This window comes from Pollicipes pollicipes, unplaced genomic scaffold (genome assembly GCF_011947565.3).
Source record: "Pollicipes pollicipes isolate AB1234 unplaced genomic scaffold, Ppol_2.1 Scaffold_4002;HRSCAF=4701_pilon_pilon_pilon, whole genome shotgun sequence".
Lineage (NCBI taxonomy): Eukaryota > Metazoa > Arthropoda > Thecostraca > Pollicipedomorpha > Pollicipedidae > Pollicipes > Pollicipes pollicipes.
Window position 1 is genome coordinate 38,495,677 of NW_023596420.1, and position 25,360 is coordinate 38,521,036.

Sequence of the window (25,360 nt, forward strand, 5' to 3'; positions counted from 1 at the left end):
CGTTCATGCGATAGAATTTGTGTTGTACGTAAGCTGTTGTGACAGTACGTTTAGAATCGATAACAAAACATAACTTTGCGAGGTGCCAGTTGCCAAGGGGCTATTACTACGTCAGGTGGTACGGAGGCTCTCAGAAGGACGTAATTTCAAACTATGGCACAAGACAGTGATGCGTGATGCAATTGTAAGGCCCGAGCGACGCTCTGCTGGTCCTAAGTATGTGTGGCGAATTCGTTGCAATATATGTGTGGACGCAAATGTTGGGTGACTTGGATTTTGTCTTATCTTTGTGACGCACCTTATAGTGTGCTCAATACGTCGGAGGGCTAAAGGCATAATGAAGGCATCTTCTTCTAGTGCCGAAATTGGGGATGTGCGTAGTGCTCCTTGTGCAAGCCGCAAAACATATTTGTGTAACAGTTAGGGATTTCAGACTACCTTCCGTGCCACCTGCGTACACCACTGATCCATATGTCATATTAGGAAGAACCAAAGAGTTACATAGAAACAATAATGTATACCGGTCAGCACCGTACCTTGATCCCGAGATGCACCTAAACAAATTCAAGCGTATGACGCATTTGGTGAGGACATGTTCGACGTGCTTGGACTTGGACAGCCTGGGGTCGAGAACGACGCCTAGAAAGTTGAACGATGAAACAAAAGGAATTTTGTGCCTGTGCAGTTTGAGAGAATATGTCGGTGTATCCCGTCGCCTTTTACTGAAAATCATAACGGCTGATTTTTTAGCGGAAAAATAGACCATAACGTATTGACGACTGTTTAACCTGTGAAGGGCGTTTTGAAGGCGTGGCAATGAGTGATCATATTCTTCACCCGAGCACCAAACTGCGCTGTCATCCGCAAAAAGTGACGAGGATATGCCTGACGGAAGATCATCAAATAAGTCGTCTATCATTCGGTTAAACAGCATTGGAGATATACAGCTACCTTGTAGGAGACCGTTCTCTTGAATGTGAGCATAAGAGACCGCCGATCGGCATCTTACACGGAACGACCGCGTTCCTGAGAGAAATCCCACAAGATAGTGTGTCAAATGTCCTTTAAATCCTAACTTTTTGTGTTTAAAATTAAGGCTGGTTTATCTATAGTATCATAAGCACGAGCAATATCCAAAAACACAGCAGTGACTTGACGCTTCTGGCGAAATGCGCGACCAATATATATTTCGAGACGAATAATATGATCACAGGTGGTACGGTCACGTCGAAATCCACATTGCTGATCCGATATGAGTTTTTTTACAATCTATTATCCAGGCAAGGCGTTTGCCAACCATACGTTCCATAAGTTTTTCCCAAGAAGCTGGTCAGCGCAATTGGACGGTAGTTAACTGGATCGTGTGAGTCCTTGCCTGGTTTTGGTATCGGAATTATCATTCTTTCTTTTTATGCTTCCAGAAAAATATGAGGGGACCACAAATCATTGAAAATTTCCGATATAAATTGAAGCATGCTGTCAGGCAAGTGACGGAAGAAAGCGTAATGTAGTTCATCCTGGCCTACTGAAGTGTCATCGGTCGATTTCATCGCATCGCAGAGCACTGAGAGAGAAAATGGTACATTGTAGTCCTCCGTATTGTCGGAAAGAAAACAATGGGAATGTAAATGAAATTGGGGTCCAGTTTGATCTACGAAACCTGCTTTGCAATTGTCGGAAGAACTGAAATGTGTTAGACTTTGGGCAAGAGCCTCCGTGACCTGTGGTGATGATGTAACTAAAGCATTGTTGATTCGGAGAGCTGAATGAGAAGAAGACGGACGCTTATCAGAAGGTGTACGAACTAATCCCCAAATTTTGCTTAAGGGAGTAGATGATGTAAATTGTCGTAGGAAGTTTAACCAGGAACAACGTTTGGCGGCTCTTATGATTCTCCTGGCTCGAGCGCGTTCAGAGTTGCGGGCGAGTAAATGTGAATATCGTGATTGCGTTGATAATTTCGAAAAGCACGTTTGCGTCTGGCGGCCTTCTTAACATCATCTGTCCACCACGGCACAGGGAGGCGTCGTGGTGGAGGTTTAGTCAGTGGAATTGTCGCGGTTGCTGCAGAATGAAGAATATGTGTCAGATCAACTGATTGCTCTGGTGAATCAAAGCGATGATGGCTGGTAGTACAAAGTTCCTGAAATTTGGTCCAGTCTGCCTTTCGCATATTCCAACGGGGTATATATCGAGGAATTGCATCAGCAGCAATATCAAAAGTGGTGGACTGTGAGCGTTGAGATCGCCGAGGATGAGAAAAGGGTCTTGAAATCGAGCAACGAGTTGGTCAAGTTGCCATAAGAGCTCCTTATTGTTATAAGTTGGTGTAATGTATACTGAGCATATATCGACGGTACGGCCATGCAGCGGAACTGAGCATGCAATAGCCTGAAGACGTGTGTTAAAAGCGAGTGGCGTGTGTGTTAATTATTGACTAATGTACAGCGTCACCCCACCTTGGCGAAGCTCACCGTCCGTGGTCTTACAGCGATATAACGAGTAATTTGACATCTTAATGTTATATGTGTCGGTGGGACGAAACCATGTTTCCTGTACGGCAATGATGATTGGAAGTAATACGGCAAAAAGTGCTTTCATTTTAGACCATTTTGAAATGAGGCCGCGACAATTCCACTGTAAAATGAAAGACATTTAATGATGAAGGGATCCATTCACACCGGTTGGTGGGAATCACCCGAACGAAACAGACCGAGCCCGTCCCATCGCCACCATCACCGATGGACGGGACCGGTGGTCTTCGTTCGAGCGTGTTTCGACAGGTATTGTGGTGGGGGGGGAGGGGAGGTAACGTTCGTGTGGCGGCCAGAGGGAGCGGGCCGCCGGCTGTTCATAGCCGGAGGGTTAGAACGCTGGACGGCCTGAATCGCACCTGTATCACGCACAGCCGGCGGGCTGGAACGCCGACCAGCCTGAGGGACGGGGTGCACGGGCGCCTGCGCATCCGCGCGCCCAGCCAGGGGCGACTCAACGGCGTTTTTTTGTCTGGGTCTGCGCCGTTGACTCAGGTGAGACCGAACGGCGGAGAGTTGAGAAGCTTCAAGAGGCAGATGGGTAATGAAGTCCTGTCTGTGTTCCACATGTGGCCATCGTGCTTTTGCTACTTGTGCACATGTTTTGCTAAGGCTGCGACGACATTTGGATATATTAGTGCGCCGGTGCCTTGGGGTACGACACATCCGTCTTTGTCCTTTTCAGAACAAATTTATTTTCCTTTTTTCCATGTGGGACACTGAGGGAGAGTTGGTGGCGTGACCAGCACTTCCACAGCTCAGGCATTTCTGGGGTGATGTGCAGGCAGAGCCCTCTTGAGGAGTCCTCGCCGTACTTCAAGCATCTGGCACGCTGTTTGCAGTACTTGCTGCCGCGTCCGAACTGTTGGCATTTGAACCGTTGCGCTTGAAACACCTGATTGGATTTGGAATGAATGCTCTTAATTTATAACGAAGGTAACCAGCAGTGAGCGTCTCTGGAAGTCGAGTAGTAGCAAAGGTGGTGACGAGCAGGCTGGTGTCGCGACGCTGGCCATCTCTGAAAGTCGCCAGCCATCGGACACGGCAAACTTGCTCGTCTCTGAGCTCCGCTAGGATCTCGTCCTCCGTCATGAAATGGGGCTCGGGCGCGAAGATGGTGCATTTACTGGTGTTTCTGACATGGTGCAGGGAGACTTACTTGTTTGCCACAAAATTCAGTTGTTTTGATAGGGCCTTGGTTTGTGCGCGAGTGGTTGTTTTAATGATGAGCGATCCGTTTGCCGGCGCTTCAATTTTGAGTTTGCATGGACCGCAGATAGCCTTGATTTGCTTTGATGGCCTGAAAACGTTGATCTTCCGGAATGACACGTTTTCATCACAAGGCTGAACAATAACGTAAAAGCCGAGAGGATCCACAGTTGGTTCAGAGGGTAGGCGAACACTGGTCGTTGTCAAGCGAGAGTCAGTATCAGATCGAACAGGCACCGGGGTGGTCGAAGGCGAGCGAGGGTCGGAACTGGGGACGTTGAACGGAGAAGGGTGCTGTCCAGACACCGTGGCGGAAGTGCGTGAAACAATGGAATGGGCCTGGGGCGCGCGAGGGTCATCAGGTGAAGTGGTAGCCAAAGCGGGGCTAGCGGCACTTCCGTCGCCATATCCAGGGAATGATCGATGTCAGAGGTCGAGTTCGAATCCGTGTCAGTGTCGTCCTTCTTACGCTTGCTCCGCTTCCCCACACTGGGGTAGCGAGAAGAGAACAACACAAATTAAGCGAAAAGGTGTGTTCGCACTAGTTCCAAACTAGTGCGAACGGGAAAGCGATAAGAACGACGATGCAGAAACGGACTCCCTGCCTGGGGGCCGCAAAATGAGCAAACTACCTGCTGAGGTCTTGCCAGACGGGTGGATGGCCACCGAGCGGGTCGACGAGAGCCTCTGATCATCGACATGGCTCGGTTTGACTACATCACTTGACAACAGCAAACCTCAGCTTAGTTATGAAGTCAATATGCCATTAGCGGGCAAACAATAGCTATACTAGCAATCGTTCTGTGGTAGGCATATCATTCATATCATTCCCCAACATTAACAGTGCAGCGAAGCTATGGAGGCACACACAGCTTTCACGCGACACACAATGCCACACACACAAGCACACAGCACTCGTTGGCGCCACCTATTGGTGACCCACACGACGAAGTGTTGACCTCGTGCCGCTACAGGAGCACTACCGGCCGCCAGTGTGAGCCGCTCATCAGCCGACATAACCTTGGTCATCAAAGCACCTTTCACGGCACATTCCTAACCGCCACCGCCCCGCGCTGAGCGTGAAGGGCGCACGCGGCGCCCTAGGAAAGTATCTATAAATAGTTCTCGTCTAGCTGGTTCTTGGGAGCATACCTGTCACTGTCGAAGGAGACGAAAGGCGTCGTTTTATGCGCGTGTGTGCGTGTGCGTGTGCGTGTGCTCATGCGAGAGCATGTGCTTATACATGCATGTGTGTGTGTGTGGACGTAAGGAACTTGAATTGTCACAAATCAGACGTGCGGACGAAAAGCATCGTTTTATGCGCCTGTGTGCGTGTGCGTGTGCGTGTGCGTGTGCGTGTGCATGTGCTTATGCGTGTGCATGTGCTTATACATGCATGTGCGCGTGTGCGCATAAGGAACTTGAATTGCCACAAAACAACACAATCGTGCGCGTTACCTGACCCATGGAATGACAAGCGGGGCGCATCATAGGGGGAGGAAATCTGGCCAGACCACTGCCCTGCCCAAGCCCCAGGTGGACTCGAAGCTGCAGGGCCGTAGCCCGTCCTCACAGGGGCGTATCTAGCCCGGAGTTTTGGGAGGGGGGGGCATCCTTTCGTCGTCAGCTGGCTGGTGTGGGATCCGGGGTTCAGTGCATGGTGCCTTTCGCGAGAACCTAGTAGGGACACCATTCAAAACAAAAAAACAAAAAAACAACGAAATCCTTTTGAATCTTAAACAGAAGTTAAAACAAAACAGTTAAAACAGTTGAAGTTAAAACAGCCGGTAAGTAGACGAAACTTTTATGAAGTTCTGCGAATATTTTGGGGTAGCCAAAACATATTCTCAGAGGGTTTGGGGGGCCATGCCGCCGTGCCCCCCCCCCCCTCCCCCCAGGATCCGCCTATGCGTCCTCAGTGCTTTGTAGAGTAGACAAATAGTGCTGGTGGTAAGCGACCGGTCATATTTGACATACGCAGTGCACCACGCATAACAACAAGATTAAGCACACATATCTACGCCTACAATACACGAAGTAAGGGCCACGTCGCCACAAACTACACACTATTCTGATAAAATATGAATTGCTTTGGAAAACTTGGCGATTGTTCAGGTGCGCATACACGACATTACACATACACCGTACAGTGTTAGAGGTGAAGACACATTTGCCACACGCTCGGAGGACATATCACAATCAACGTGGAACATGACCCGATATCTTGCCTTGCCCAAACCGACATTCCATGCCGAACCACAGCGAGCGTCAGTGGCCATTACCCTTGAAGTACAAACACGAGGTGACAGTACACTGGCGGACGAAGCAAGAGGCTTCAAGGATAAGCTTCCCGGGACGGGTCTTGGACGAAAAAATGATAAATAAGCCACACGGGAGTTGAATACATGTGATTATGGAAAGACTCATTGCCTGGAAAGTGGATTCATCTGGACGGCCTACATGGCTCCAGGGAGCAACACAATCTCTTTTGTTGGTGGCTTCTCCTCCATTGCATTTTGAAACTACAGCCAAATTCTGCGTCTCCGTTTGCGACCAAACCCCGCCTTTGAAAACCCCTGCTGCCCGCCTGTTCGGGACCATCCAGACGCTAGCAAAACAAGCTACTGGCCAGAACACCCGGCGGGAGCCGGATCACACCGGATCATGACTTGCCAATGTAGGCACGATGAGACGGGCGGAAGGGAAATGACTCAGACGCCCGCAAGGACGCGATCCACGGCATCGTTGATTTGTGGCAACCTTATCGCGGATGACCCTGACGACAGGCGCGCGTGACACCACGTGGCACCTGACGGCTGGGTCACCGGGCAGCCCCAGCGCCCGCTGCCGGCGCCGCCTTCCCGCCGCGCCTGGCAGGCGTGCTGGCGGTGAGCGGCGTCACGACCGACGGATGGCGGTGACTGGTGGCTACCGGCCGGCGTCGCGGCCTGCCCGGCTCCGACGGACGGCCGGCCGCCGGAAACGCCGGCAGCGCGAGCGACTGGTGGCGTGCGAGGATCGGCTGGCCGGCGGTCGGGTGCGCCGGCGAAGCGACCGGTGCGCCGCTCGCCTCGTGCCAGGTGCGTGGCCGGCAGGTCGGCGACCGCAGGAGACGGTCGCGGCACAGCGCCGAGATGAGGGGCAGGTCCAGCCGGTCGCTGGTCAGCCGCAGCTGGTCCACGTCCAGCTGAGGCTGGCCAGAGGGTGCCGTCGGCGTCGGCGGCTCGGCGCCGCTGGCCGGCGACACTCGCTCCATGCAATCCAGGTGCTGGCGGACCAGCAGCTGGTGCTTGTTCAGCGTTTGGCGCCGCTGTCGCTGCGACTGGCTTGGTTGGCTGACGGACACCAGCGACCGGCTCGGGGCTGCGTCTGGCAGCAGCTGCTGCGCCTGGGTACAGCACACCATCGTCGTCAGGGGCGCGCCTATCACCTGACGCGGCAGCAGCGCACCCGTTCCCCGATCACCCGACGACCAGCAGCGGCGCATGCAGATGGCATGGTGACAAACCGGCACCAGGCACGCTTCAGAACATCTGTCGCAACACCGCCGGCCACTGGCTGACCGAGCTGACTAACCTGCCAGTACGGCGGTGGAGGCCGCTCATCGCCGTGAGCCGACGCCGCCGAGCGTCGCGCCGCGCCGGCCGACGCCGGCAGGTTGTCCGAGGTCGCGCGGTTCACAGCGGCGCGCCGGCCACTGGCGGCCGTCGGCAGTGCCGGGCTGGGCGCTGGCGTGCCGCTGACTGCGGACGCGCCCGTGGCGGAGGGGGCCAGCGACTGGCAGCTGAGGTGGCGGCGCAGGCTGTCCAGCCGCTCCACCAGCGAGCCGACCGCCTCGCGCGTCGGGCCGACGCTGGCGCCGCGCGGGCCTGCGCTAAGAGAGCTGCGGTACTGCGCGCTGTCCTTGGGGGCGCGGCACAGCGGCGGCGGCGGCCGGCCGTCCGAGAGGTCCGCCACACCGCACCGCCTGGCGTCCATGTACTCCTGCCGGCTGATGCCCGGGTCCTTCAGCGGGTACATGACGTAATCTGAGTTGGAGAGCAGCTGGCGCTGGAACTGCTCGATCTGCGAGCGGGCCAGCTGGCCGATATACACGGTGGCCAGGCTGGCGCGCTGCGCCGGGGCTCGGCCACACGGCAGGAGCGGACCCGCCGCCAACTGGGTCAGCCTGCCAGCTGCGGCCAGCTCCGCGCTGATCGCCGGCTGCTGCCAGCTGGTGGTTGGTGCCGACTGCTGCCAGCTGGGAGTCGGCACCGCGTGCATACAGGGACTCAGCGAGGGTTGAGTCACCGCGTGGCCCAGCGTAGGGTGCGGCCCCACACGTGCCAACGCGCCACCCGACACCGGACCGGGCGCTGGCCGCATCGCCGCGGGCTTCTGCGCCGTGCTGAGAGCTAGTCGCGACGCGCGGGGCCCCGGCCCGGGACCCGGGGCCGGGTGGGACGCGCGCACGTCCAGGCAGCTGTTGCCGCTGAATGCAACGCTGCGCTCTGGAGCAGCTGGGCGCGACAGGGCGGCCGGCGGCGGCTGGGGCTCGAGGAGCGACGCCTTCGCCACGCATGCACGCAGCACGGTCACTGGCGGCCGGGCGGTGATGAAGCGCGCCGACGCCTCACCCGAGACCGGCGCCCCGGCCGCCGGCACGGTGACAACGCGCACGGCAGCCTCCGCCGGCGGCGGTCGCTCGTCCGCCGCCGCCGTCTGGCATGACTGCGCCACACACACGGGCGTCACCGTCGTCACCGTGGCCATGGGCACGCCGCCCGCCGGCTCAGCCATCCGGGGCTGGCCGTGCCTGTCGTAAGGCACCTGGACGTAGTCGCTGTCCGTTTCGAACGTGCTGGAGACGGTGGTCTTGCGCGGGAACGAGCCGGGCGTCGTGACGACAGAGCCGACCGACGTGTGCGCCGAGTGCACGCTGTAGTCGATGTCCACCTGACCGGCGGCAGCCAGGGTGCCGCTGCACAGGTCGGCGCTGTCGGACAGGGCTCCGCGCAGGTCAGCGTTGACCGGCGCGTCGCCGTCCGTGGCACCGCTCGGCCGCAGCGGGCGGTGGCGCGCGCTGTCCGAGCCGGAGCCGGTGCTGCCGTCTGGCCGCGTGCACATGGTGCTGTTTAACGTCCGGCTGGCGGCGTCTGAGGGGCACGCGCCGCCGCCGGCTGCCGGCCGCGCGGCACCGCACATCGACGCCTCCTGCTGCGCGCTCGTGGTGCAGCAGGCCGCTGACGATGCGAACCCTGGCGACGGCGCTGGCTCGCTGGCCTCGACACGGCCGGCGGCGGCCGGCGGCAGCTGCGCCAGCGCGTAGTGTGGGTTTCCTGTCAGCGACAGGCGGCGCGGGGAAGGAGCGCAGCCGTCGCCGGTGCGCCCGGAGCCCCGCCGTGCGTCGGCCGCCGCAGCCGGCGCCACCGCCGCCGCGGACGGACGCCGCCGGGCTGGCGAGGTCACCTCTCCACCTGGAGACGAGACGACGCGTCAGTAAGAAGTCTGCGTTCCAACGCACAAAGCAGCAGCCACTTGGTACACTCGAACCGAATGGCCCACAGATGAGGAGTGTTTGGTCGGTTTGGTACACCAAATGATCGCACTGCCTTGAACATCTCATTTGGCGTGCCAGCTGAAGGCAGTTTAGTCTACACTGATAGCAAGTGTTCGCGGAGAACGAACTGCACAGCCGTTCCACTTCAAAGTGAAGTAAATCACACCGTACAGCAATGTTTGCCCACAGATGGGATAATTGTTCGGACTTTTGTCCTTGTCTGGTGTGCAAGCATCTACCGGCGTAAATACTTTATATATATATATATATATATATATATATATATATATATATATATATGTATATTTGTACGAAGGGAGTTTCACTTGAAATATCAGTATCAACAGTGCAATTAAGGGCGGCAAAAAAGGACCAAGCACAACCTATTTGACAAATATTGTTGAAGGTTGCTAGGCATTTAGATTAGTGTCTTCCACGCAGTCATCGTGGTTTGGGAGCTGGAGATACAGGCTTTCATCCCCGAGCTCAGCGGCTGGACGCGTCATCCGCAAAGCTCTAGCGGGTGTGAGTTATTCTGGAAGTGCACTCGTGTTCATGGAACTGCCGTGGGCCGCTTTTAGGCACACAAACACTGATTGGCGTAAGTGTCGAAATGCTGAAATGTCTGTAAAACAAGGACATTTCTCAAGAGATTTTGTACATAAATATGATCGCCTTATTAAAGTCAAAGTTCAAAATGAAATACCCCGTAATAAAAACAGTACGAGCACGTGTTCATACCATCAGACGAGGACAACAGTCCGTATTATTGTTTCATCAGTGAAACTGACGTCTCGTCGCAACCCTTCCATAAAACTATGGTGTTTGCCTTCTTGCTCACCCACCACCCACGAACGGATCGCCAAAATCACTCACACCCATGTCCTCCACAACACTTGAAATCATACAGTATAACAACAGACATTAGTATTAACCTTCTTCCTCGAGGAAAAAAAGGGGAATGGAAATATGGTTGAGTCGATATGTCGGCAGCATACTTTTATCGAAACAATAGCAGAAGTGAATTCAAAATTGCCTGCTGATGATACCACTCGATTTTTCGGTGTTTTTTTTTTAAACAGCATGCCACAGTTTTTACAGGACACCAGCATTCCGGTGATTAAACCAAGAGCGATTTCAAGCCATTACCACGATACAGTGCCTATCGAAGGACTAGAGTCCGCGAGCATACGTGTACATGTAAACGAATTCAAGGAAATAGGCACCACACATGATGCTTCATTCAAACATACAGGCGAGGTCCACACCTCCCTCGATTTTAGCTTGGACGTGTTTTGCCAAAAAATCTCTTCTATATCACTAAAGGAACAACGTGTGTATGCGTGCGTGTATGTGTGTGGAGGGGGTGTGGGGGGTGTGGGTGTGGGTGTGGGTGTGGGTGTGGGTGTGTGGGTGGGAGTGTGTGTGTGTGCGTGCGTGCGTGCGTGCGTGCGTGCGTGCGTGCGTGCATCGAGAAGTGTGCGGTAGTTTACGGTTTTTGTAATCATGGCCACAATATTGGGGAAAACGAAAATATTTTGGTGGACGTTGCTCACAACGAACAGGTCTATAACCAGTGTAGTTTCCAGACCCAAAATATCCATCAGGCTTTCGAGATCAGTTTCGAACAGGATGAAAAGGTAAGTCGCTTTCCGGTCGATCATTGGTCACTAACAAGTCGCTAGATCACAAGACCGCACTACGGTCACACCAGATCACTACAGGTGGGGCAGTTATGAGACCGGCCAGTGAGCATCATACATTCACCCGCACCGTGCAGCTGAGTTCACGTATCGATCTAACCTTGCTGCTGAGATCCAACAGCAACCCCCAAAACACCCCAAAACGGGAGGATCCATGATTGGCGCACGAGAGCACGTGACCACATCGGCACATTGCCCATGTCGTGGCCAATACGACTGTCCCTTTTCTCTTCCGTCTGAATCTGTTGGTCTCATTGCACTGCGACAATGGGTCGGTGAGATCTGAGTCGGGTTTAGCGTGGCTCACCCATAGTCCTTCAGGGTTTTCTCCGTGCGGCAATTTTTCCTTTCTCATGTTATCCGAATGGGGAAATGGAATCGTGCTCGTATTACAATGTTGCAAGAAAAGTTTGTCCGACCATACAGCATGAACCCACAATGAGTGACTTCCAATGCGTCAACTCCAAGGAAGCACAACGGCCGGGCTGTGCCGGGCCGGGCCGCTTAAGCTGAAAGTCGCATCATACATGGCTCAAGTGAGGATCGCCCAACCTGCGACCTCACTCGGAATCAAGAGGTACGATCAATAACTTGGCGTTCAAGTTATGCAGTGCTAGTTAATGGCTGGAAGTAGATGGTGGTAGCGGCGACAGTGTTGGATAATTGAACCTAGTCGGTGTCAAGTGACAGCGAAATGACAGACCACTACCACATCAGCCGCGCTGGCAGACTAACATCAATGCTTAGCTAGTATACTGCCACAAGTTCGGGGAAAAACAGCCTCTGGGCGTCAGTGAGTAAAAAAACAGACACCTCTGAATATCGTCAACCGGGTCAGCCTGCTGTCCATGTAGCGGTAGAAGTGACGGAAGGGTGACAAGTCATGATATCGCCTACATATACAAATTATGATATGACCAATCGTACAGGGTTCGGTTCCTCGCGGTGTCCACACTTCCCGTCAGGGTGAGAGGTAGACGAGGCCACATGCACTCAGTAGCTGAGTGCGTCGTAAAGCCCTAATGACGACGGAATTGCGATATCGGAAGCGCCAACGACTTGCGAAACAGCTTCCGTCACATTCCTGTCTACGCATTGTGCAAAAAAATGACACGAGGTCCGTCGTTCCCGACAGTTATCATCCCGAGCCAGTGGCTTGTGACGTCATAGCCACGTCTCGACGGGTCTTACCCCGTGCTGCACCAGATTCAGTCGTCCATTGGTGACGTCACGGGCATCTCAGGACGGCGTTTGTCAATGTGGCCAGTGCCTCCGGTCCGGTGCAGCCGCGGACTGGCTGATCCGGAGTGGAACGAACGTCTTCAATTCAACATTCAACTGACTGCACAGAAAGCTGAGACTAATTTCCAAAGCTGTGGGAGCCTCAGTGCCGACTTACCGGCGGAGGATCTCTGTGACGATCGCGGGGAGGCGGCGTCCAGCTGCGAGCGGGAGCGAGTCATCGAGTCCACCCCGCTCTCGGCAGACTCGGCCGCCCCGCAGCCGGCCAGCAGCTCCGCCTGCAGGTCATCTGTAAATACCCGACCGCACCTGACTCACCGCCCAGGACCAGCAAAACGGCCCGGACTGCGGCAAGTTTATTTGGTGCCTCCTTGCCACCAGCCCCTCGGTCGTTGTAAGCCGCTCACCACAGGTTCACTTGCTTGAGGACTCAGTGGCTTCCCCGACAGTTCGTAATATCAAAAATCTGTTCAGCGCTGCATACCAAGGCATTGTCAAGATCGGCAGCAGCCGTCCCACACACCCTAACAAGGGCATCTCAACGTACGCACCCACGGCGTGGCGGCGGTGTTCGGGCCGGGGCGGTGTCGCTACGGCCGGACGAGCCAACACTCACCGTCGCTGTCGTCCAGGCTCGGCACGGTCCGGTCCGAGACGACGCCGGACGTGGCGTTGGACGAGGTGCTGGAGACGACCGAGACCCGCTGCTCGGCGTCGCCGGCCGACGTCTGCAGGTACTCCCAGCCCGGGCGCAGGTCACGGGGGCGCCGGAGCGAGCTCGCCGGCGTCCGCCGCTCTGCCAGCCAGACCCAGCTCCCGTCAGGGGCGCGGCGTCGCTTAGCGTTCCAAAAGCCGATTTTCGGGTGGATGTAATCGGCTGCTGACGTCAGCTCTCAAGTGGACGTAATCGGTTGCTGACGTCAGCTCGCGCAGTGTGTGACGTGCGGCCGTGGCGGTGGCCCGGCGCAGCGCGGCGACACAAGCAATGCAACGAGCAATGAAATTAAGCAACGAAAACAAAAAATTACCAACATTTTTTAAAGTGTACGAGGCATCTGAATAAGTGTAGCGCGCAAAGCTTTCAGTTATCTATGCCGTGATGAAATTAAGTTTTGCAACAAACTGACAATTCATCGACGAGCGCCTGGCGTGTTGAAGGATACATACATACATGTATATATATATATATATATATATATATATATATATATATATATATTTCCTTCACATACATGAATAGAGCCACATCATTATTTGCATAATACATTGTGGTGCAGATGCACACGTCCTGAAACTTTACAGAACACGATCACTGGGTGCAACAAGTTTCTCAAATTCCAACGATGGTGCTGTATGGTGTGCTATTACAGAAAAATAAGTAGCAAAATCTGTGATTCTTATCACACTAAATCGAATCATGACCCCCACTCTATTTCGCTTGATTCAGTCCGCATAAATGATACCGTTTTATTCAAAACATTTAAATTAAACCACTTTAAAAACTAAGTTTCATTTTGATGATGGCGCGGTCCCCAATTATTTTGAATCATTGGGGACCGCGCCATGATTTTTTATAATTGATTTGGATGCTGATTCGGTTCCAATCACTTCACAATCATCGTGTAGAATCGTAAAGCATGCACGCCCTCAGCCTTCAGAGCACACGTTTTACGACAAACTTGCATGTCCGGATGCCTGGACGCAAAATGCAACAGACGAGATCTCAAGATGTCACAATTCGTGAACTATGAATGGCCGGGAACACGAACTTCCACCGAGTGTGTAAAAACACGGTATACTCAGCTAACAAAATTTAAGTATAATGCATTCATGACTTATTCTAGAAAAAAACTCTGGTGGAGGCTGTGAAACCGCCTCGTTCAGCAAGGGGTTAGTCAGTAGATCGACCGCCTTGTTCAGCGAGGGGTGAGTCGGTAGATCGACCACCTGGTCCGGTGAGGGAAGAGTCGGTAGATAGACCGTCTGGTTCGGCGAGGGAAGAGTCGGTAGATAGACCGCCTTGTTCAGCGAGGGGTGAATCGGTAGATCGGCCGCCTGGTCCGGCGAGGAAAAGTCGGTAGATCGACCGCCTAGTCCGGCGAGGCAAGAGTCGGTAGATCGACCGCCTGGTCCGGCGAGGGAAGAGTTCGTAGATCGACCGCCTGGTTCGGCGAGGCAGGAGCCGGTAGATCGACCGCCTGGTTCGGCAAGGCAAGAGTCGGTAGACCGACCACCTGGTTCGGCAAGGCAAGAGTCGGTAGACCGACCACCTGGTCCGGCGAGGGAAGAGTCGGTAGAGCGGGGTCGTGCCAGCAACACTGGGCTGACGAGGGCCGTTTCCTCTGTGGCTTGTACCAGCACAGCGGTCCACCACACGTGACAAACACAGTCCGCCGCCGTACGCACCTTCTTCTGAACGCTGCTGGATGAGGGCGAGCCGGTCATGAGCTGACTGCGTGAACAGGTGGGTCTCCTTGCAGAGGTGGAACAGCTGCTTGGATTTCTCGTCGTCCGTGGTGTAGAAAGTGAACTTCTGAGTCAAGGCACTGATTTCAAACTTCTTTTTCTGGAAACAAAGCAGGATGTGGCAAAATGATGTACGATAAGGGTGACAGTGCTTGGTAATGGTCTAAGATAGAACTTCCTTATCATATCATTCGGAGAGGTACGACTCAAGAACTGCCAAAATCTTTGGAGAAAACATTTTAATCGCAGAAACCAGCTCGTAAAAAGGCTCATCTCTCGTGAACGTTTCCCTGCCTTGCATGACCCAAGATAAGATCATATTTAAACAGATCATAACCACTAAAGACCATGGCTGTAAGCCATGTGTCTGCCTTTCATACTGTTGCTGAATGCGTCACGCTTCTCGACACCTATCGCCGCTGCGCACAGTATGTGCCTTCATCTCCCAGCTTCCGTCTGGTTACGCTTTGGGCACGAGGAACTCAGTCTCTTTTGGTTGCATGTTTGAATGCATAGTACGCAACTTACTTTTGCCATATGTGTGAAGGATTCGGGAGGGTTCAACGATTACAGTTTTCATTTGCGCCTTGACATTTAATATAACTTGAGGGTGCGACATGACTTGCATTGCGAAGAGCAAGCAGTCTTACATCCATCTTTAAGCATCCACAGGTATATTACAAGTCACATCTTTTCTTAAGACATCACTGCTTTTGACACGCGCCAGACGGTACAACGCTTCTTGTTAGAGCTACGCGTAACTGACGAGAAGAGAACCATGTCGAGACGGCAACGCAGTGCAACAACTGACTCACCTCAAAGCCGAGCCTGCCGATGTTTGTCCAGATAAAAGACGCAATCAGCTTTCTAACACTGTTCTTCTCCTCCTGTAAGGAAAGAAAACCATCTCAAAGGCACAAGACCCTAATGGAAAAGGCGAAAGACAACGGGTCTGTAACATGACGGCAACACACGTACGTCAATGCTGACAAGATGGTAGCATGAGGCGGAAGCTTATCCTCTTCCATGTTATGGTAACATGGAGGTTTGCTCACATGAGGGATAGCCGGCTGCGCCCCGTGTCCCGGTCACTCCCTCGTCTGTCGCCCATGCCGACTCTTGACGATCTCATGTTGCGACACATTCATTCAATGGCATACATGCTCAATACATACATGCATGCATTCATACATACGTACACGTGAAGCACGCCGCAGTAGGCAGTGCTTTGCCTGACCCCTGATCCCAACGTCCTCCTCCCCATTACTGAGCATGCAGAACTAAGTATGCTGTGTTATCTTGTGAACAAGAATGTTCGTTCAACAAGGATGCAACACAAACAGACCATACTTGTTTCTGCTGGGGACCCGTAGTTTCGGCTTCCAGACCCTCCACCCCCCACCCCCCCCCCCCCCCCCCCTCCAATATCGTGTCATCGATCTCCAGATCACACTAGACTGTGCCTTCCGTCTGCAGGCCCTACTAGACCATGGCCTCGGTCTCCAGACCCCACTAGACCATGGCCTCGGTCTCCAGACCCCACTAGACCGTTTGTTTGGTCTCCAGACCCATTAGACTGTGTCATTGGTTTCCAGACCCCATCAGACTTTTTCTTCGGTCTCCAGATCCCACCAGACCTTGCCGGCGATCCTTGGACATTACTAGACCATGTCTTCGATCCCTGGATACCATCGAAATGACCGTGGCCCATTCCCTGTACCGACCGGACCGTGTCCCAATCCCCGTGTCCCACCAGACCGTATCCCAGTCCCTGTGTCCCATCAGACCGTGTCCCAGTCCCTGTGCACCGCCGGACCGTGTCCGGACCGTGTCCAGTCGCTAAGAGGCCCCACCGGACTGCGTTCCAGTCGCTGGGAGGCCCGCCGGACCGTGTCCAGGCGCTGGGAGGCCCTACCGGACCGTGTCCCAGTCGCTGGTAGGCCTCCGCCGGACCGTGTTCAGTCGCTGGGAGGCCCCACGGACCGTGTCCAGTCGGTGGGAGGCCCCGCCGGATCGTGTCCAGTCGCTGGGAGCCCCCGCCGGACCGCGACCACTGCGGCACGGCGGCGAACCGGCCGCCGTGCGGTGCTCGCCGCTGGCCGGCGGCGGCCGGGCGCGGGTTGACCCAGATGGACGGCGGTCGGCCGAGCTCCGCTCCCCGGCCAGCGCTGAGGAATGGGAGCGGCGCCAGCCTGCGGCGGACGCGGCGGGCTAGCCGGGTCGGCCAGCCTGCCTGCCCGCCTGCCCCCGCGTCGGACTCGGTACGGACCGGACGGCGCGGCGCCGCCGGTCCCGCCTCGCTCGGATTCTCCGGTGCTTGCCGCCTTCTTTGCATTGTGTTACATAAACCAGGGAGGGGTAAGTAGTCGACACTTTGATGCCGCTATGTCATGGTGTGACAGCAAGCCGTGCGTCCATGCAGTTAACCTTAATCCGCGAGCACAAAGGCAAGAAACAGATTGGTCGCATTCCTGTGGACCTTTCGAAACATCTGAAACGGGTCACCAACAAGCACACGGCTCGCGACACACTGTCATGCACAGAAGTTGTGCAATTCATGTCTTGAGGGTGTTCTGGATGACAGATGCTTAGACTTCTGAAAACTGCACGACCGCCGTCGCCGCATCCGCAACCTGGATTTTTAGCTTTCCTTGACGCGGACGGTTGGCCTCACTACTCTAGCTGTAATTATGACTCTAAGTGCATTTACAATCGCAAAATTATTGGTGCTAACGTTCGCACAGAAAATTGCACTAAGAACAGCACGCAAAAGGGTACGATGGAGAAACTTGGGCCATTTCTGAAGTATCTTGTGTTACACACGACGTCCTAGAACGGACCCATCATTTAAGCTCATTTATCGTTAGTGCAGCCTGGTAGTCAGTTACGCTTTCCAAAGTAGGGAGCTGTTTCATTTTGTCCGTCATCTAGCCTTATCCCTTGTGCAAACAAACACTGAAATATGCACACTTCGGGGTATTAGCATGTCTAGGAAAAAGCGAGTCATTGCAGGACGGGTAGCACAAGGGGTGCAGGATCATCAAAAAGGATAAATCATTTCGCTTGGAAACATGTAGTTACCTGATTGAGTCACCCCGTTACTGGAATTACCTGGAGAGTCATCGCGCCTTGGTTGCACGAAGTAAACAAACGATGTAGCAAAGGTGCGTCACTGCCCGTGTGCATTTGCATGGCATAACTTTATAAATACACCGGACTTAAAACTCCACAAAAGTATAAGAAGCTTTGAACTTCATAAAGACAAGAAAAAACTAGATAAATAACTTTATGAGTACACAAACAAAAGAAAACGGTAGGCTCACGCTGTGTTTAAAAAAGAACAAAAATGTTATGATATTAACGATATCATAGCTTCCGAGCATTGGACCACATTTTTTATCATGAATTATAGATGCTGTGGGGTTGATGTAATAACCTTATGTGTCACGCCTTAGAAATCTGAAAAATTAAACAAATAGAAGCGTCTTCAATTGATGCGTTTCCACAATTGGACCTAAAAGCAGCCTACAAGCACCAAGGCCATTCCGGATGGACCACTCCTCACGAAGTTCAAGCATCCCCATTTTGTCCTGGCTACTTTAGATAATACGAGCCGAGTTAAATAATTTAAACTTCTTGGATACTTTTCTGACGAATCAGGATGCAATGACGCAATAAAATGACGCCTAACGAAATGCATCGCATCTGACTATTATATTCTTATAGTTACCGTCATTCACGGAGTACTGACGCTAGTTAGGCTCTTTTCCCCCATCGAACTCCTTCATCCAGCCCGCTTACCAAAGGCGATGGCTCAAGTGATAACGCCAAGACTTATTTAATGGACGGTAATAGCACAAAAGCGGCGCATTAACAACTTTGGGGTTGTGCGAAAACAGACTCAGAGAGCTTCTATAAATTCAAACTTTGCACAACTTTGTGCCCTATGCCAAATCCAGCACGCAATCATCTTCCTAGCGCACGATTAGCAAATGGACACTCTGTATTGATCCTACATCCGTCAGAAGACAGGCTGGCAAAGTAGCGCCGACACCGTTGGCGTCCATACCTGATACAGCTCCACGCCGTTGGGGCAGATGCCGAGCAGAACGGAGCCGGAAGTGTCCGACTTCCGGCGCCTGAGCCGGTACAGGTGCAGGTTGAAGGGCGCCTCGACCGCCGACGCCTCCCTGATATAAGCCAGCTCGGCCTGCGCGCTGGACATGCCCCTGTTGTGCCGGTGTACGGCTGGCGTGCTGTTCAGGATGGACTCGGCGCCCGCCTGACCAATCAGCTGCCGACAGCAGGCGGCCTGTCAGCTGATGTTGAACAGGGAGACGACGGGAGCCGCGCTTCGCAAAACCAGACGGACCACCAGCTGAGCTGCCTGCCAAAGCGCTTCGAAAAGCCAGAACAGGCTGATATGGGGGCTGGGTCCACTTTTTAAAATGAATTGCGGGGCAACGAGGGTGGTGCGACTCAAAACTAACATTTTCCACCCAAACAATAACCCATGGATGTAACCATGTATGCAAGATTAAGAGAATGAATCCGTATTGGAGGGGTCAAACTAGAATCTGGAGAAGACAGCCAGACCTGAAATTATTCTTTAAACGATTGTCGTGAAAACACGCATGCTATGTCCTACCCTAAAGGGGGTTAAATCCCATCTGTTGCCAGCTAGACGGACACGTCCCCCAGTTTTGTGCAAATCTGAATTAAGTGCCATTTAGTTTTTTATCACATTTTAATTAAGTGCCAACTAGACGGACACACAAATTACACGCAACGCAGTAATCGAAGGAAATATTCCCAAAGTTGCCGTCAGGACGATATCACCGTAATGCCGTGCTATGAAACACTTCGTTCATTAACGTGCACTGGTAACAACAGCTACCAACAGGATCCTTTTTCATGCCAAAAACTGGGCAGCAACATTGCAGCATAATGAGCGACCAGCGAAAACCATAAAGATGGTAATGATGAGCGAATGATCTGAAATGATCAATTGTCACACTAATGCTTTAACTTGCCGGTTACATCCAAAAGCACCACACAGACTCTCCTGAAGTCTGCCATACCAGTGTCGGACAGGCCACTTATCCTACATGCGCTTTGCGCAAATGCTCGCTTAAAGCATGGGTGTGAACATTGAGTGAAGCCCATTCCTAGTCCCCGAGCATGATAATCGATTTCTGTGCTCCGCGTGATATTCTGTGGCTTTATTGGTGGCCCCAGTGAGTCCTGGCAAACCAGAGGCCGTCCATAAATACATTTTGCACGAGGGAAGGAGTTTTTTTTTGTTCGAGTCTAATCAAATCGCAATGATGGCGCGAGAATATCGCATCATGCTGTGACGTGGTTGGGGTGGTTGGGGTGGTTGGAGCGGTTATTAGGTATTAGTTAAAAGGTGTCGTTATTAGGTGCGGTAGATGTTGGTCATTAAGCAAGGTTGTAAATCGTGCTGAAATAGTTTCTAATAGTTTAAAACCCCAAACCAAACACGGTTAACTTCTAATCTTTAACTCAATTAGGGGCCAAACGGACGTTACGTTTGGGACACAGCGCTTAGCACAGCGTAGCAAGGGAGGAGGCTTTCGAAAAAGGGAAAAGCAGCCTCCTCCATGTTTACAGAAAAAAAATGCTGGCTCCAGCTGGTAGGTGCGCTAAATTTTCAGCAACTGGCACTTAATCAACCTCGCATATTCCTGGGCATCACAATTTTTGATACTAGGTCAAGTCGCAAGCTGTGACGTCACAACCGCGAGCAGCGATTCACAATTTCCTTTGTTTTTCTGGACTTCCATTTTAAGTCTCAAGTTGTTCTTAACTAATTAAGTTAAGTAACATTGCATCAAAAAATTATGAACTATTTTATTCAACACTAATTAATATCGAGTTAAATGTTAAATAATTTAATAAACCTTAACTAATTCAATTTTCCCTTTCAGTTGTGGTTAATTTACTTTGTAATGTAATCAATCAATTTTTCCGCTAGCTTGAGTGCCTCTAATAACGGTCGGCCACACCATTTCACACCGGTTCACCGTTCGAGATCATGTTAGGCCATCTTACAGGTGTTAAAGCAACGTAAGTTGTGTTGCCCAATTGTGGTTAACAAATTGGTATAACTGAGGCATTTCCATACCAATGGCTTCTATATAGCATTTTAACCGGATGAGTGCGAAAATCCTTTACATCTGATAACAAGACCTGGACTTGGCATAACCATGACGTGATATGATACGACCTCAACGCTTACCGTTTTTAGTATTATAGCATTCCACTTTACCAACTATGCGTAGCTATGCGACGCAAGAATACGCGCTCGTCCGTTTGATTCCGGTCACATAGCCCCTCAATCAATATTAAGGAGGGTGGAGGTCCTTGAAATCATTTGAAAATTTGGGATGCATCAGCGGTCGTCATCAGTGATGGACGTCAATAGAAAAATTTCTCAGGAAGATCGACCGGGGCTCTCGACTGTCGTTTGAGTTTTTTTCGGTCCGACGATTACATCCTGAAATACCGAGAAGCAGAAGTTAAAATCAAGCCCTCTCTAGGCTGCCGCGGATGGCGAAATACCCCAGACTGTGCCACATGAACACGTGAGTGGCTGCTCCAGGAATGCAGCCACAATACTCGCATGCGCTGCCCCGTTGTTGCACAAACGCTCTGCAGCTCCGGCCGACATGCGCGAGCGCAGCGCCTAAACACGGGACGACGAGACCACGCCGGCGGACGCGTGACGAGCGGGACAGAAACAGACGCCCCCCACCACTACCACTCTGTCTGTGAGCGGACGCGTACCCAGTCGGGGAAGTAGTCGGCCGGCCGGAAGTATTGGGTGCCGGCGTGAAGTGGTCGGTCGCCGAGGTCAGCCTGCAACGCCCAGCCGGCCAGCAGCAGGCACAACTCCCGGCTGCACGCCTGCCCGTGCGCCAGCACGTTCTCCCGCAGCTGCAGGTAGTAGTGGTGCCGGGTGACCTGATCCCTGCAGGGACAGGCAGACAGTGTCAGCCCACACAGCGGTGCCGGGGGGCCCGGTCCCCACAGGGACAGACAGACAGGGTCAGCCCACGCGGCGGTGCCAGGTGACCCGGTCCATGCAGGGATGGTCAGACAGGGTCAGCCCACACAGCGGTGCCGGGTGACCCGGTCCCTGCAGGGACAGACAGGAAGGTCAGCCCACACAGCGGTGCCGGGTGGCCCGGCTGACCAGACAGGAGGGTTGACCCACACAATGCTGACAACGCCCCTGCGAGGACGGCCCGAGGGCACCACGCAGTGGGTGCAAGCTGACCCAGGCTCAACGGGCACATACAAGGAGCGGAATTTTTAGCAAGTCTAGCATTGCTTCGGTATCCTTGCGTGAGAAACAATGAAATTAAAAACATCACTGTTCGCAGGAGTGCCTACGTTGCATACTCCTGTTTGGGATTACTAGATAAGGCTTATATCCTTGCATGGGGTGAATTGCCACAAAAGTCCAACACGTACTCATTAGTGTACCCGCACCCCAATCATCCTTGTGGAAAGTGTCGCCCTCGACTGCGCCTTGTGGCTTTGGTTCTAGGATCCATCCACAGTTGTCAACTAAACGCTGGGTAGGGGTTCAATTGTATACAAAATACACACGACATATTCCACTCCATGTTCAGCGCGTCTGCACGCCAGATGATCTGTGCAGGCTGATCACGTACAAGGCAAGGTGACATAGTTTTAAGTTACAATCACTTAAGTGAAAGCCCTGCTGTGAGACAGAAATATCTTTATGTCCTGATGTTTCGGTCCCTCAGCATATTTCCTGATGACACTTTTTGGTTTGCTTTGGATTGGAGCCCATTCGACCGGTTGTGACCACTTCAGGACCATGAAGCCTGAACGAGAGCAGATAGTGGTGGAACAAAGCTATATACACCTGGGGGTTCCTCCGCCGAAACTGAGCCCGCACAGTGCGCAGGGGCCACCATACGAGCTCTATGCTCGGCGCTCTGATGGGGCACTGGGGGTGCCTGGTACCACCAGGGGCACCTTAGCGCGCTCGTGGCTCGTGCATGTAGTTTGACCCGGGCAAACGGGGCGCCACGAAGTCGCAGGATAGAGCAAGATTGAGGAAAGAAGGTTGGATGCATGATGAAACGTAAGATATGTAACACCCTTTCCACGCTAGCGTTTGTTCGACTGGTACCTAATTTAGTTCAGCCGCATTCCACAGACACCTCGTTCTAAAACTAACGGAACATGGGACGCACAGGTGCCGCAACTCATGGCTTTTCGTCAGGTCTATCAAAAATATGTTGTCAGGTTTAATATCCTGTAAACATTATTCTTTAAGTAATTTTGTTGAGACATCACGTTCCAGTGGGCCACATCACGCCTGTGTATTTTGACCCATGGGAACAACCCATGGAGCATCCATCACACACTGGAAATGACGAAGATGTGCATGATAATGATACAAAACGCCTCCGGGGTGAGTTGATCGCGTTAAAGTTACAGCCATGCTGATAACCCATACCGCAAAACATCATCATATCCCTTCGTATCCATCCTGTCAAGCATTTCAGGCGTGGTACCAAATCATGCCCCTGTCTAGTAATGCTTGCGTGAAAAGGGGGTAACTACAAGACGCTCTAAGAAGTGCTAGTGCAAGGTGATGCGCAATGCACAAATTTGATCGACTGGTTCTGCTGACAAGCTCCACGAAGCTCCACGACATGAGATAAGACTCGATGCCGCGTCTCTTTCTCTCACTCAAGTTGATCTCGTGCTGCCGTTCCAGACACCAACGGCCTTCCGCGGTCTAATGCTCCTGCCCACCACGCGCCACGCGGGACGGGAGGCTGACCCACAGCGACTCTGGCGCCGCCCGCCAACCGGCCGACTCACTTCCCGACCGGAAGTGAAGCACTTCCGGTTGGGTGTCGTTGGTGCCGCCCGGTGGCGGCGCGCGGCGCAGCGCAAACTCGCCGCAGTCACCGCGCACTAGCCGATTCGGTGTGGGTGAGAACATTGCCGTATCTCGACAGGAACATCAGATGCAAGAAGGCGTTTGAAAACGTAACAAGCGCGTTTTTTTAGATGTCATGAAATAAACTGTTTTACTTCGTTCATCTGCGCATTAGTTTCCACACCTATAAATTCGATGTCCCCTGGTGTCGCAGGCATATAACGCGTAGGGATGAACATGAGGATGCACCCACTGCCGTCGAGAGCAAGCATTTGTCTGGCCTAGGCCTTAGTTAAGCGTCATCGCGCTTCATCAGTTGTTCTTCCTCAACCGCTCGCTGCATAACCCGACTGTGACCTGGTAAATTTGTGACCCGCAATGAAGACTTCCTAATGACATGCATGGGGCTGAATAAGAAGCTTGGCTGTACAGCCGTACATGTAAATATCTTGATACTCACAAATGAAATTCGAATTGGCTTTAAAGTAAGTCGAAGAATGCGAAGTAAATGGAAGCGCGATACTGAATTCAAATCCAAATACGACGCTTTCACAACGCATATCGATGAGGTTCAAGCCTCACACCGACTCGAGTAAAAGCCAAACCGTACGACTATTAAAAAGTAGAGGAGGAGCAACAGCCACAAGAAAGGTAGGCGACCACGTCTTTAACAGCAAAAGATACCACATGAATGATACCGGTATGCTGCAGCTGGCCACATAATGAGCTCAATTTTTTTCTGTAAGGCTCTAACTTTTTTCACACGCGTGTTTATGGCGTGTGCAACATCAAGTTGGGTTCCGCTTTAAGTATTTCTTTGCACAAAGTGGAAGACAACATGATCGTCAGGAGTCCGTCAGCCTCACTCGTCATTCAGACTATGTGTTCTCACAGACTACATCCTGATCGCCGTCGTCTCTCTGAGAATTCAAGATATGGGTTTTTCACTGCCTTCGACTTGACTGTTATTTCAAGCCTCTGATTTTTTTTAAAAATTGGTTTCCTTCCACAAAATAGTTATCAATACATTGGGAGTTGGACTGCATAATTTGAAAGAATGTGGTATGATACTGCCTTTAATTTGGGTTGTGTTACCACGCATCGCAATGCACAGCCTCTTCGCGCTTTGGACAATAGGTGCAATATAAACAAATCTGAGCTCACCCTACCGGGCAGGGGCTCAAGAACAGTTCTTTCCCCAGAGAAATTAGGAGTACTCCGTCGCACCGTGACATGTACATGGCGTTGACAACGCAACCTCACAAACCGATGCATCGAGGAAAGGAAGGTGCATTCAGAGAACTAGACCCGGACCTTAAGCAAACAAGTTTTGAAATACACTAATCTACCTTAGTTCATGATCACAGCAAGCAAAAGCGGATCAAGACAATGCTCGTTCGCACTCAAACCGCAAACCGCGAGCTAAAACTACGCGTCGCCTCCATGTCACTCACCTGAGAAGGAGGTGACACTCCACGTAGAACTTGACCCGTAGGCTGAACTGAAGTAGGGGCTGGTTTGAGGCGTCTAGACCCTGAAAAATATATTGATGGGAATATTTATTCCGAACGCGACAAAGTCCACCATGCGGTCGCATCATTTAGTTCCCTCCCTCCTCCGAACAATGCAGGACAGCAGCAACATCCGGCGCAGTGTAGCTGTGGCTGGTGTTGAAAAGTGCATTAGGCTGGTTGGGTATCATCACAGATGTGCA

The 25,360-nt window shown here is 52.6% G+C and overlaps 1 protein-coding gene across 1 annotated transcript in view; it reads right to left on the bottom strand.

Moving 5' to 3' along the window:
- Window positions 1–6,504: 6,504 nt before the first annotated feature.
- LOC119094466 (protein expanded-like) overlaps window positions 6,505–25,360 on the bottom strand; it is a 29,971-nt gene continuing 11,115 nt past the window's right edge. The window contains exons 4-15 of the mRNA XM_037217523.1: window positions 25,101–25,180; window positions 21,504–21,687; window positions 18,763–18,987; window positions 15,509–15,580; window positions 14,634–14,793; window positions 14,063–14,461; window positions 12,844–13,023; window positions 12,385–12,516; window positions 9,166–9,199; window positions 7,596–8,718; window positions 7,021–7,131; window positions 6,505–6,519 (exon numbers count right to left, since the gene is read on the bottom strand). Coding sequence (XP_037073418.1) covers window positions 6,505–6,519; window positions 7,021–7,131; window positions 7,596–8,718; window positions 9,166–9,199; window positions 12,385–12,516; window positions 12,844–13,023; window positions 14,063–14,461; window positions 14,634–14,793; window positions 15,509–15,580; window positions 18,763–18,987; window positions 21,504–21,687; window positions 25,101–25,180 — 2,715 coding nt within the window. The remainder of the gene's footprint in view (window positions 6,520–7,020; window positions 7,132–7,595; window positions 8,719–9,165; window positions 9,200–12,384; window positions 12,517–12,843; window positions 13,024–14,062; window positions 14,462–14,633; window positions 14,794–15,508; window positions 15,581–18,762; window positions 18,988–21,503; window positions 21,688–25,100; window positions 25,181–25,360) is intronic.